The sequence below is a fragment of the Labrus bergylta genome, chromosome 5, assembly GCF_963930695.1.
Source record: "Labrus bergylta chromosome 5, fLabBer1.1, whole genome shotgun sequence".
Taxonomy (NCBI): Eukaryota; Metazoa; Chordata; class Actinopteri; order Labriformes; family Labridae; genus Labrus; species Labrus bergylta.
In genome coordinates, this window is record NC_089199.1 from 26,304,517 (window position 1) to 26,317,839 (window position 13,323).

Consider the following 13,323-nt stretch of genomic DNA (forward strand, 5'->3'; position numbering starts at 1 on the left):
TCTAATCACATCCTGCTGTGCAGTGAACCACTTTGCCTGTAGGGGCACCATTTCTCATTTGGTAGATGGAGCATCTCATCATTGGTGCTGTGTACACTGACTTACTTGTAGCAAAAACACTTAATATCACGCTGTACAGACAGCAGTGCATGATGCTATGGTATCCAATGGACACTCTGCATCAAATGTGTCCCACTGCTAACTAACTCCCTATCTCTACCACTTTGTATTGGTTGTATTGCAGTACAAGTGACAGGATTATAAGTAAAGAGGTCAAAACCCTCACAGAAACTTTGTTGGAGGACTCGTAAATTTCAGCCTGTTAACTTTATTTCAGTCTTTTTTCTAAATAGGACATTATTCTATGCTGGTATTGAGGAGCTCTAAACCCAAAATATGCCTTTTTTTAAAAGTGGCACACTTTGAATATCATTTAAAAAGTTTTATAACTATAAAAGACAGTTATAAAAGCATCTATTTTACATACCACGATTTACAAAGTGTCATAAACTGTATTAAACCATACACACGCTGTCTTCATCAACGTTATTTACATATCCAACATCAACTGCAAAAACATAGATTGTAAATATCTAATGGATGAAGCCTGAGTGACGTCAGCCATCTTTTACGGCAGGGGGCTCAGGAGGCTCATCAGCAGCAGCCGCCAATGCTGGAAATGCTGTCTCATCCTAACTTCCTGTCAACTTAACGACAGGCTGAGCGCTGAGGAGGGTTTTAAGCCTCTTGACACCTAACATTGAATAACACGTATGGTTCATATAATCAAAACAGAGTCTTGTGTGCCTGTGATGACAATAACTAATCAGACCTATTTCGTTTTTTTTGGTCCCAAGCTGTAAACATGGCAACTTCTGCTGTAAAAACTGCTTTTTGAAACTGCTTGTGCAAAAAGCAAATATTAAAAATGTATACTAAATGTTTTAAACATATTTTCATTGAAACAAAATCAACTGACGAATGAATGAAGTTTACTGATGGGCTGTCCAGGGTCTACACAACCACACCTTTCCACATTTTCTGAAACGCTAACTCAGTTAATGCCCCCAAACCTTTAGACATTAGACATACAAAGAAGGAGGTTCTTAATAGGGCATTGCAATTAATCGCGACTTAATAGTTATCGCAGTATGAGCTTTCGCAATAAACACATTGTGGAAGTAAACATTTTTAATCCCAAAAGTCAGAAGGCTTCATCATTTTGGAACCAAGGTTTTCTTTTCATGTCATTTTTTCATCTAACAGTTGTAGATATATTTTGGCCTTGACCAAAATGGTGCACCAGAAAATGCTGCCAGCACGCCTGACATTGAAGTCCAACGGGTCAATAAAACTGGAAAATATCAATGATTCCTTGATCATTAGGTCACGGATGCGGTCCGATCTGTGCCGAGTTTGTACAGTCCTTTTGAATATTTTAGTAATTTAGCTTCTAATAAATGCGTTTTGGAAGCTGGTATCACATCAGAGTAGAGCACATTAGTGCAGCAATAGTGGGAAAAAAACAGCAAGCATCTCTGGCAATGTGATTAACGTCCCCAGATACACTTCCAATACTGGCACAAATACACATACCTGACCACTTTTTAATCAGGATGATAAAGACTTTGATGAGACGCATGCATTTATCGTCCCACTGAACCCGTCTTATATCAGCCAAGGCCAAAGACCACTCAATAAGAAAAACATTCTGCTTCTTTGCGTTCCCCTGTGGAAAAGCAGGAAGAACTTTTAATCACTGACTGTTCAAGGCTTTACTCTAGCTTTTGCGACACAAGGAATAATGTTCTCCTGAAGGGCGGAGATTAAACCCTTGTTTGCAAACTGAGACAGAGAAAGGGCATCTGAAATGACATTTCAATTTTCAGACCTGTTTGGTCTACCAATCAGTGCTGACCCCCAGACAGTACACTCAAGCTGCGCTCTGATAAGCCTGTCTTTGATGAGCCTGTCACATAGATGTAGCCATATCTTACATCAATATCAGTGTCACCTACGCTCAGACGGTGGAATATATTTGAACTTCACAGCAGTGTTCCTCTTCAACAACCTGTCTGTATGGGCCGATATCATGCTGAAACCCCACCGTCAGTCATCAGACATGAATCAAGTCACAAAATGTGAGCTGACAAACCCCTCACAAGCCCTAATGGTGACAGAGGATATGCTCCAGATGGTAAAGGGGACTTTGGCTTTTCATTTATTCTCTATCTTCAAAGGCACGAGAGGCCTCTGTATCCTGTAGTGTTGTCACTGCCCTGAGGGAAACTTACATCAATGAAAACCAAAAAACCAACAACTGACGCTAGAGCTGACAAGAAGAGCCCATCACGTCAGTGACAATCACTTGATTATATGATAATAAGCCAGGTCTATGCATCCTAAATAATCAACAACCATAAGTGCAAACATAGTGGGAGCTTCTATACTTGAAATGTCAAATTGATACCGGGGCTGATTGGAGTTTAATGTATGTACACATTTATCAGAAGGCAGTATAATCAAACCTCAGAGAACAGATCCAGAGAAGCAAAGATTCAAAGTATATCTGATTATTATTCACATCTTTTGAGACATCGCTCTCTGATATGGAGGAACTTTTAAAGTGTTCTTATTTATAATAATTTATTCAATATAAAGTAGTTCAAATGGGCAACAAGACTCATCAGTATCATGAATAATGTGTGCATTCAATTATACACATGACAATTATAGAACCTTTATAGCATTTATCATTTTCTTGCATATTTATCCTTTGCTCTATCAAAATTGCAGTAGCAAAGGTTACAAGTAAGTCAATACACGCTAAAGCCAACTTGGCCTTTGTGCTGTTCACCTTTAAAACAAGATTAAAAAAAAAGCAAGAAAGCACATTATTCAATGGCTGGACTAGAAAGTGCTACTGTGGCAATCGACTGAGCTCACAAAGGCAGCTTCAGCAAATCGCTTCCCCTTCCTCTTTAGGAGACAATGTCATTCAATCAATGTCAAATTAACATCTTGAATGCAGTGACTCCCTGCCTGGAAGGGGCAGCTGTGGGGGCTGTGGCTCAGTTGGTAGTGTCGGTTGTCTTGCCAAAGATTGGGGGTTCGATTCCCAGATCCTGCTGCCACATGGGCAAGACACTTAACCCCGGGTTGCTTCCCTCTGCTTCGGCGGCGGTGTATGAATGTGTATGAATTTGATTAGTTACTACTGATGGTCACTTTACATAGCAACCTCTGTTATCAGTACCTGGTTGGCTATGAATGGCTCGTACAATACAAGCACAAGTCCACTGACCATTTACAAAGGGGCCCAACAAACAGTTCGTTTTTTTCTGGATCAAAATAAATAAACCTTTTCATTCAACAGGTCATGGTTACCACTACTTCCATTTCACTACCACTTGCAAACCCCTGACACAAAGTTGGAGGAGGCTTACAACCATAAACTGACAAGATTCAAAAAGTTGTGTGTACACTATTTATAGACCAAAAAAAACAGTGTTCATGCAGGGGCCCTGGCGTGTTGGCTTGGGTTTTCACGCAGCTTTTATATGGGTTAATTGGGTTGATTCCATATGCAAATATTCTTTTGCATGGCATGTGCATCCAATTTGAGATCAATCACAAGTCATCAACATTCACAGGTGGGTAAGAGCAGATTAAACTCTCAGAGCACGTTCCATTCATCCTACGAAGATCTAATTATTTTTTCCTACTGCTCTGTGAACAGAAAAAAATAAGAGTAAAATAATAAGCATTTCATGCCTGAGGCTCATTTGTCTTTAAAGACACATTGTTTCTGAAGTTTTAAAAAAAGATGTTCTAATCAATATGTATTTTCATATGAACAATAAAGATGTTCTACTGATTCACATTCAGCTTACTTTTTGGATCAAACATGTCTTTTCATGCTTTCACAGCTCCCCAAGTGAAATCTATTGATTCCACAGAAAGTTTTCTGCTTTACTTGTGAGTTTGATCCCGCTCTGTATTATTCACTTAACTCTCAGAGAGTGCGCATTTTATTGACATTACTGTCAATATAGCACATTTAGCCACAAGGCTAGTTTGAAGGGTACTTTAGTTGTGAAATCAATTTTAAAAAGTGTCATACAATGCAGCTCAATTACATTAAGCAGCACAAAACCATGGGTACCAATGAAGCTGGACATTCCCTTTGGATATTGGATCAAATTTAGGATTAAAAAGACGGCAATTTTCTGACTTTGGCTTTGCACACCGGATGCATTTTTGGATCCATAATCCGAAAAAAGAAAACGTTACACACAGACACCTTGCACACTGAGTTTTCTATTAATTGCTAAAGCTCACAGTATGAGACAAAATATGTCGAAATCATCATGCCACTCGATCAAGCAGTTAAGATTATTTAGTGGTTCTTTCACTTAATTTAAAAAAAACACGTCCGTCCACTCCTGAAAACAAGAGTGAAGAGAGTTGACACCTGTTAATAAAAGAACATTTTTCCTATTGAGAATTAACCCGGTTGCTTCCAGGTGTATTTCAGGATATCAGTGGTCCAGTTTGATACGCTGGAACCAAACTTTAAAAAGAACACCCCCAATTTCCTCGAAGCAATCGATCCTGAACAGCGGCTGGCAGTATGTCTGAGGTAGGGACAATACAGAAACAGTGTGCAAACATGATTGGCATAACATGAGATTGTATTTATTTTTTTAACGTGTCAATTTCGGACGAAAAAAAACCTGATGGATACATGCCGGTATTACGAAGATTTTGTTGTATTAGACGGACTCCTTCTATAATTGTCAACTCTGTGCTTTGTAAACAAACCAACATTTGGCTGGTGTTTTATGATTATATTTGGCTTAATGTAAAAAGTAATAGGATGGAATATTCATTTTAATTAGCTCTAAAAAAAACTTAATTGGAATGGACTCATTTTGTGAATGTATAAGCATCATTCTGATGTCATAGTTGGATGTTATTTTTAGTTTGGTTGAAGTTCTGTTTTTCCTCTGTCCTCTATGAATTCCAACTAAACTTTTCTTATTATTTCTTTCAATTTTTCTAATCAACTGTTGATCCTGACTGTAATTCCTTTTTATACCTTTTGCAAACAGTTGATGAGACAGTTTTTCATCTTTCAAGATTTCAATTTGCCTTTTGCCCAGACCTAGACATTTTTCATTCATCGCTGAATGATGATGGATAGCATATCACCGAGAGAGACCCAGCCAACAAGTGAGAGGAATACAGATTGTTCAGTGAGCAACATGTTTATGCACAGATATGTCCCAGGAGTTCTATGTGGCAAACAATTCACTGACCTTCTGGTTGTCTGTGTCGGCAAAGGTCAAACCAAAGTAATCCTTCTCCAGCAAGTTGAGGTGCTCACACACCGTGTCCATTAGGGTCTGTCCTTTGGAATGTTTCTGCTGAGACACACATATAACAAATACGTTAAAACGTTAGAAAAACAATAGAGGGGAAGTTTTTTCCTTCTAGATTTCAGAATTCTAAAGTTTACTGCTGCTAAACAGCAGCATTGGGAAACACATGTAAACTGACCTCATTACACAGTTGTTGTAAATATGGCTTCGTTATTCTCTAGTTTGTGGCACAATAAAACAACACAACTGTTGACAGAGGTCAAGGTGAGCCTTTCAGGAACATTTCATTTCTCATTCAAATGACAAATTCATATTTCACATTCAAGGCAGAGTCTATGTGTGGACAAATAATGCACAAATAAACCCTTCTGCTATGTGTGCTGTAGAAGGCTGAGACAGCATTTAGTATTGTTCAGTACATTCTTTGTATATTGAGTGGATGCAATTTGTTTATACAAAATATAAATTAAAGCAGTTACACATTTCTTCACCATTTTTCTGCATTTAGGTTAACATGGTAACATCTGAGGGAGCCTTGATTCATAAATGCTGCTGTGGCTTTAAATTGGGAAAAGTCAGTAATGTTGATAATAAATCCTCTGGCAGGGCGTGACAGGAAGTGTGGCCAGGGTTGGCATGGGCCCCCATTCAAATCTGATTGGCCACCCCAGTTGCCACCCCAAAATCCAAATCTATGATTGGGTATTTGCCTAATCAATAAATCAATCAATTCTTGTATAGCCAATTCATTAAAAAAAATGTATTTCAAGACTCTTCTTCAGACTCTTCTACAAAAAGCAGTTATTATTGTTATTAAATATTTAATCAAATCAGAGGTGGGACTTGTTTTCAACCACCCAATGGTAGTACTTTCAGTCGTAAATAAATACGTTGCTCTCTCCATAAAAATTCCAAAACTTGTGCAAACTGTTTAACTTGTAATTTACCTCATTGCCAATAAATGTATTATTGTAAGTAAGACAGCATACAAGAGTTTTTATGCAATTTTTTAAGTTCTTTAAATTGTGACATATTTTTGATTCCCGAAAAAAATCAAACTACGTTTTTTTCTATTATGTTATTTTCCAAACTTTAGGTGCAGCCACTGCAAAGGCTCCACCCTCTCTGTTTTTAAGTTTTGATCTCAAGAGTAGTTGGTTTGTTGACCAAAGTGGTCTTACTGAAGTGCAAGAGATCAACAACTTAAGAGGGTGCTTATCCATTTAAAACCTTGAAAAAAATCCATTCAATCTTAAAAGCAACCCTGCAGCAGACAGGAAGCCAATGAAGAGAGGCAAAAGTGGGTGTAATCCTGTCATGTTTCTTTTGTCCAGTTAGCAGACACCCTGCAGCGTTTGGTATGAGTAGGAGACGTCAGTGCCTTTTAATGCCCAAACAATTATTAGCTTGGTAGAAGGATCCTGTGATCCAGCGGTCAGGTCTAACATCACTAAAAGTCCCCAGAATCAACAGAAAGGAGGAGGTCATTGTACACTCCCAGCAGAGCTGTTTTAGTGCCTCGGCAATGGCATGATTTAAAACCCGACTGAAACTTTTTAATGGGCCTCATGATACTCTAGGTTTTCCCTTGGCTGTGAGAAAACCACTCTCTCTATGACTTTAGATAAAAAAAGGGCAGCTTAGAAATTGGCTTAAAGTTTATCAGGCCAGAAGGTTCCAAGTTATGTTTTTAATCAGAGGCTGAACTAAAGCATGCTTAAAGGTCACATATTATACTCCTGTTCAACAAGTTTAAATACGTCTGAGAGCTGCCCCAAAACATGTCTGTGAAGTTTCTTGCTAAAAAATCCATTCTTATCCTGTATGCCTATAAGCCCCTCTTTGGGAGTGTCACCCACCTGGGGGAGGGGTTACTGCCCTTTGTGATGTCATGAAGGGAAAAAATCTCTAAATGGCCTGTTTGAGCACACATTTTCTGAAAAGTGGAGCAGGCAAAAGATGGAGAGGGTGGACTTTTCTTTTAATGGTTTTATTATAGACAGGCTAGGGACACATAAGTGTTAGAAATCCATGGTAAAGTGTATTTTGCATAACATCAGCTGGTACATACCCTCACCATAGAGAGGGATTTTTAAAAACACTCCAATTGCTTGAACAACACTTTTCAATTGGTGATTCTGAGGGCTGCTAGTGGCCCACAAATGATGAACTGTATAAGACAATAAAGACAAAGATCTAGGCTCAAATTGCTCGAAGACAGCAGGGCATGTGGAAGTAACAGAAGGATCCTGTGGAGGGTGGAGACCTTAGAGCAGATATTTTGTCAACAAAATGTTTTTGAAAGTCATCACAAAGTTCAGCTGAGGGCACAATACAAGCATAGTCACATGGATTTATGAGAGAGTTAAAAACATTGAAAAGTACATGAGGCCTGTGACTGTTCATGGAGACAAGGTTATACAAATACTCTAATTTAAAATGTTCAACTGCTCTCTGATAACCAGACAGTCCCACAGAATTTCAAAGGAAACTATGGCCCAGACTGAGGTTTAGAGTGTGTAGTCCTAAAAGTGGGCGACAGAGTCCAGGATACCAGTACAAGGGGAATTAAACATGGCTGTGAGCTTATCAGCCACGGGACTACAGTCATCAGCCACCGCCGTGAGCACCGAGTCTTTAAACATGAGTGAAAATTGGGAAGCAGTTAAAGCGTTAACTGCATGCAGACGGCGTGCTGAAACCAAATCACCATAAACTGTAAAAAGGGAAACGATCCGAAATGAATGCACCACAGATTTCAGAGATACACACACATAAGCCATTAGATAGTTCAAGGTCCAGTGTGTGACTCTTTTTCATGTGTCAGGCCAGTCACCGACTGAGTGAGATTACAAGAGTCAATAAGATTCAAGAAGTCCTTGATTGACCACAGGTTTTGATTCACAACACACGTGAATATTAAAATCACCAACAATTGAGATAAATTGTCATATATAACACATCACGAGCAAGGAAATCTGAGAAATCGTGAATATAATCTGCGTTGAATTTCAGTAAACGATACAGCACCGCACACAGCATGGGAGGAGAAAAATGACTTTCAAATGTGAAGCTCAAAGTTGAGGTATCACTATAAGAGGGAGGAGGGGATAAAATGACTAATAACTGGAGAAATGCTTCAATTACGGTGGCAGTAGCTCAGTCTGTAGGGACTTGGGCTGGGAACTGGGTCGCTGGTTCAAGTCCCGGTGTAGACCAAAATGGAAGTTTGTCTGATAGCTGGAGAGTACTGCAGAGGTGCCCTTAAGCAAGGCAGCGGACCCCAGACTGCTCTGGCACGCCCCTGTATAGCATATCCATTCTGACATATGTCCACAGGTCCTGTCCATGTGTGTATTTCAGGTGTGTGTGTGTGTGTGTGAGAAGCATGTCTCTCAATAACGTAGTGTAAACCAGAATTTCCCTCAGGGACTACATGAAGTTATGAGAGTACTCAAAAGAATTGTAAATGCCCAGGCTTAGATCTAACAATAAACTGTAGTCCCTCTCATATTCCATTCTTCCTCAGGTTTTATACATCATAGTATATAATAAAAAACTCTTGACATTAGTTGCCATGGTTGCTCACTGTTTAAGACACACAACTGGAAGCTAGAAGAATGAAACTTGATTGGCCAGACAGTTGCCTGCCTGTGCTGAAACAAGATTAATTCTGATTTAATACTCCAGTCCTTAATAGATGCTTAAAAGGGAATTTGCGGGGCACTGGTACCCTAGTGGTTAGTGCGTGCACCCCATGTAGAGAGGCTGTAGTCCTCCAAGCGGACAGCCCAGGTTTGAATCCAACCTGTGGCTCCTTTCTTGCATGACATTCCACACTCTCTCTCTCTCCGATTTCGGACTTTATCCACTGTCATATCTCGACAATAAAGGCATGAAAAGCCTAAAACATACACTTTAAAAAAAAGGGGGGGGGGGGGGGATGCGGGATTTGTGTGATGTTTGGGAGGTTCCATCTTTCTCTTTGATTAATATAGTTGATCTAACGAAGCAGTCCTTGTCATTTAATTTGTTCTGTTTTATTCTGATATCGTGGTGCTGATCACACGGGATGCACAATGTGTGGATGGTAATGTGTGCTGTAGGTAAGGTTGTTTTATGAGCTGTGGTAAAATGTCACTCTCCTCCTGACGTCTGAAAACATGGAAGAGCGCATGTGTACGGAAAAAAGCAACAGAATCCCTTTTAAGTTATTATAAACATCACTGAATGAGAATCTGTCCCCTCACAAGAAATGTTAATCTAAATGCACAGTTAGGAAAAGGTCGTCCTTTTTACCTACAACAATTTACCTCATTTTTGTTAAAAGAAAAAAAAACAACTGTGGAGAATCTATTACCACTTATCCTTGAAAAAACTATTGTTGCAAAATGTGTAATTTATCAGATCATTATTACTGTTCAATATTTAAAACAGACATAATTGGTAAACCAAACAAGGAAACACACATCAGTGTGTTACTCTCACACAATAGGCGTCTCATCCCTGTTTCCCTGGCGAGCTGTTGCCAGGGAAACAGATGCAGTATTTTACCTCAATTCAATTGCCTTGTTTCCTTATATCTCAAGGCTAGGATTTGAAATTGTATTTCACTTTTGCCTTATTATGGGTGAAAGGATGTTGGAACAACACTTGGGAAGTCAGTTAGTAGGTCCCTAACATTAACATTAAACTGTCAGTGTAAAGCACGTGTATGTAGTGAACTAAGCAGCAGGAAACAATTCACCATGTGAAGTCTTATTCATTCATGACTGAAATCATCCAGTCATTTAGCTCCCTGCTCTGGAACAATTACATTTAGACCGTACAACATAGATATAAGCACTGCAACATGTGTGGACACCAAAGTGTCTTTGCAATGTGAAAAGAAAACTAAGCAGCATATATCCATATCGGTAAAGCAAAGGCTTGACCATGCAAAGTCAGCCAGGTTACACCAAGAGAGCAGATGGGGAGAATGGATAGGAGAGGTGCCTTGTCTTCTTTTTTCTGGGAGAATTAGCCACACATCCATGACAGGAGACTTAATTTACCAATGAATGCGCCCCCAAAGCGTGGCCTGCTTTATCACAATGATGTTATGAGGAACTCCTGGAAGCAAAGAGTGAGTTTTGATATGGAATGCACGATGTTCCACACCCCGGCAATTAAAGACAGAAACTGAGTGCAAGATTTGTCCATGACCTGGAGGTCTGAAGCTGAACACACTCTAAATAAAACATGGGCTGACAAGAATGCTGCTTTGTACATCTTTCTCTGGTTATGATTGGCAGTGCTGCAAGGGCAGGTGAATATTTGAGAAGAGCACTTCAGACACAAAAGCTTTCATAAACATTATGCTAACTATTGTCGTGTTGCGGAAAAGCTGCAAGGTATTTCCGAATGTTGTCATAGTGCTGAGGGAGAGGTTAGTGCAAGCATAGCATTCCTGATATTCTTACCTCACACACACTACAAAAAAGCGCCCTTCCCCCAATACTAGAACACACACACACACATGCACTCTCACACACACACAAAGTTTCAAGCACTTGAGCAAAAGTATCCTAAGGGCTGGCTGATAATAACATTGCTCCTCTATTTTCTCCTTGGCTGCACCTGGCTTGCAACCATGTAATAACTATAGATTTTCAAAAAGCCAGTTAGCGAGCTTGTTCCGAAGCAGAGGCAGCGTGCCTATTCAACACGGCGAGGCTTGTTTGAAAATTAAATGCAATTAGTTACACAATTCAATTATATTTGAGAAAATAGAAGCATTATTTGCTTCACATGGTAGTAAGATCACATCATCAGAAGTTTGTATCCATCATGCATTGCAATGTTAAGCCTTCCGCCCTGAAGACAAGTGAGCAGATGTAACGTTAGGCATGAACAATCTCTAAATAAATATGTAGTTATAAAAGTGATTCAAAATGGGTGATTGCTGAGCTACTGCTTCGGTGACGTTTTCAAATGTTCTTCCAAGTGTCTTAAAAATAATGTGTCAAATGAAAGAATTTATGTGTATGTTTTAGGGGGTAAGACCCCCCCCCCCTTGCTTGAGGTTAGAAAATCCCACAGCACCACGAAGGTTCAGTAACCAAAATGTATTGTCTTGTTTGTAGAATTTGAATACCAGCATTGTAGACTGAGAGTCTGTGATTTGACCTGGGTTAATGTACAAAGTTTAATGGACGAAGACATCACCAACAGGATGTCCTGATGTCCATTCAAACAAGCGCTGCAACTTGCTTTGTTTATCTTTAAGTGACCTGCAGTGTACTTGCAAGCCAAGGTCGGACAAATCACCTGCTACTGTGTATCAAAACACATCTAATTAGGGTGACAGAATGACTAAATACAGAGTGTCAAACTCTGAACCCACAGGTTGCTGTGCACTTTAAAAGCAATATATAAAGCTGGGACATGTCATCTGCCTGATTCCCATAGTGGTCACCTGTAAATGTTTAGCCACGCACTCCAAAAAAAAATGTTAAGTATACATCTCCAGTCACAGTCCATGCTACATCAAACACATTTCTTGCTGAATAAATGCAGTAGCAGGGTGCTGAGCTATGACACAGGCTGGCTGCTATCAAGTGGCCTTGACAGAAGCCTGATTCAACTCAGTGTCAGCTGAGGCACAGAGGCAGTGGCACCAGACCTAACAAACATCTAAATCTACATTTGAGAGTCTGGAAAGATTCTGGATGAGGGGAATCCTATGTTTAGCTGTGAAAAGAAAAAGCTTAAAACATCAAGATTATAGGAAATAAAACTGGCCCAAATGTTATTTAAGTTAGTGAACGAGTGAAGTATGGACTACGGAAGAAACTATAAAACTTTGAAGCAGGTCTGAGTTCCACTCAGGGACAGAGGAAATGATGGATCCAACACATAACTAGAATAATTCTTACAGTATGGAGCTATTTCCAGATGTAGTGATTTGATTTGCATATAATTGAAAATTGACTGTTGGACTTTGCAGAGGTCAGTGCTCTTAGATTGTCATGTTCGTAAATTCCTCCCACTACAATGCCGCAACAAATTGAATAGCAATGATAGCATAACAGCTTGTGATGCTGAGAGGAACTTTCTGTTTGCAAAGTTGTTAAAGGTCCAACATACGTACGATATCTACTGATTTAATCATAAAATGACCTTACTGCATGAGGAAACGTGTTATGTTGAAGTGCTGGCTTCTCTGTTAACAGCAGCAGCTGGCATGTCCTACTTCTGGTTCATGGTTTGTTTTTGTTTTGACCAGAGTAGGAGGTGGTTTTATGGCACCACCACACGGCTGTTATGGACAGCAAAACCAGCAGGTGTTGCAGCAATTAAAGCCGGCAAGAATACTGGTTCAGATATAACTGCTTCTGTCAGTAAAAAGCCTTTGCATTTTTTAATAAGCTCCACGACCAGAAACGTGGTAAAACTAGGATAAATATTAGAGATGCTTTTGAAAAGAAAGAGTTTAGAGCGCAAAAAAGTTTCAAGAACGATGATTACTGTCCGCTACATGGCAACTTACATTTGCCTCGACTCAGGAGACAGCTCTCTCAAATGTTTTGAATCTGGACTGCAGTAGCCATTTTAAACGCTAGGTGTCAAAGATACATATTGCTCCTTTAATTAGGTTGTAGGTGTCTTGTGCTTTAATAGTGTTACCTGCTTTTGTCAGCTAGTAGACTAAAACTAGCTCCTAATGACCAGAAACATTGAAAAGACAGTTTGTCTCATTGCATTTCTCTGGTGCAGGGTACTGACATCAAGCTCTTCTGTCTTCTCTTATGCATGCCTCCAGCTTCTTTCAGTGAAAGGCAAGGGACACACATCTATCTCTTCTTCCTCACTTTTGCATGTCTACAGTTGCTTTTACCACCATGAGGGAATTTTCCTTTTTCACACTACTGGAGTAATGACGACAGATTTCTTGGGG

At 39.6% G+C, this 13,323-nt stretch overlaps 1 protein-coding gene across 13 annotated transcripts in view; it reads right to left on the reverse strand.

Moving 5' to 3' along the window:
• The window catches only part of LOC109983148 (band 4.1-like protein 1), a 96,351-nt gene that overhangs the window by 28,322 nt on the left and 54,706 nt on the right, over positions 1-13,323 (reverse strand). For 9 of the 13 annotated variants that reach the window (XM_065955325.1, XM_065955324.1, XM_020632694.3 and 6 more), the window contains exon 4: positions 5,322-5,429. In XM_065955325.1, the coding sequence (XP_065811397.1) occupies positions 5,322-5,429 (108 nt within the window). The remainder of the gene's footprint in view (positions 1-5,321; positions 5,430-13,323) is intronic. The other 4 variants (XM_065955323.1, XM_020632693.3, XM_020632705.3 and 1 more) reach the window with 1 other exon arrangement.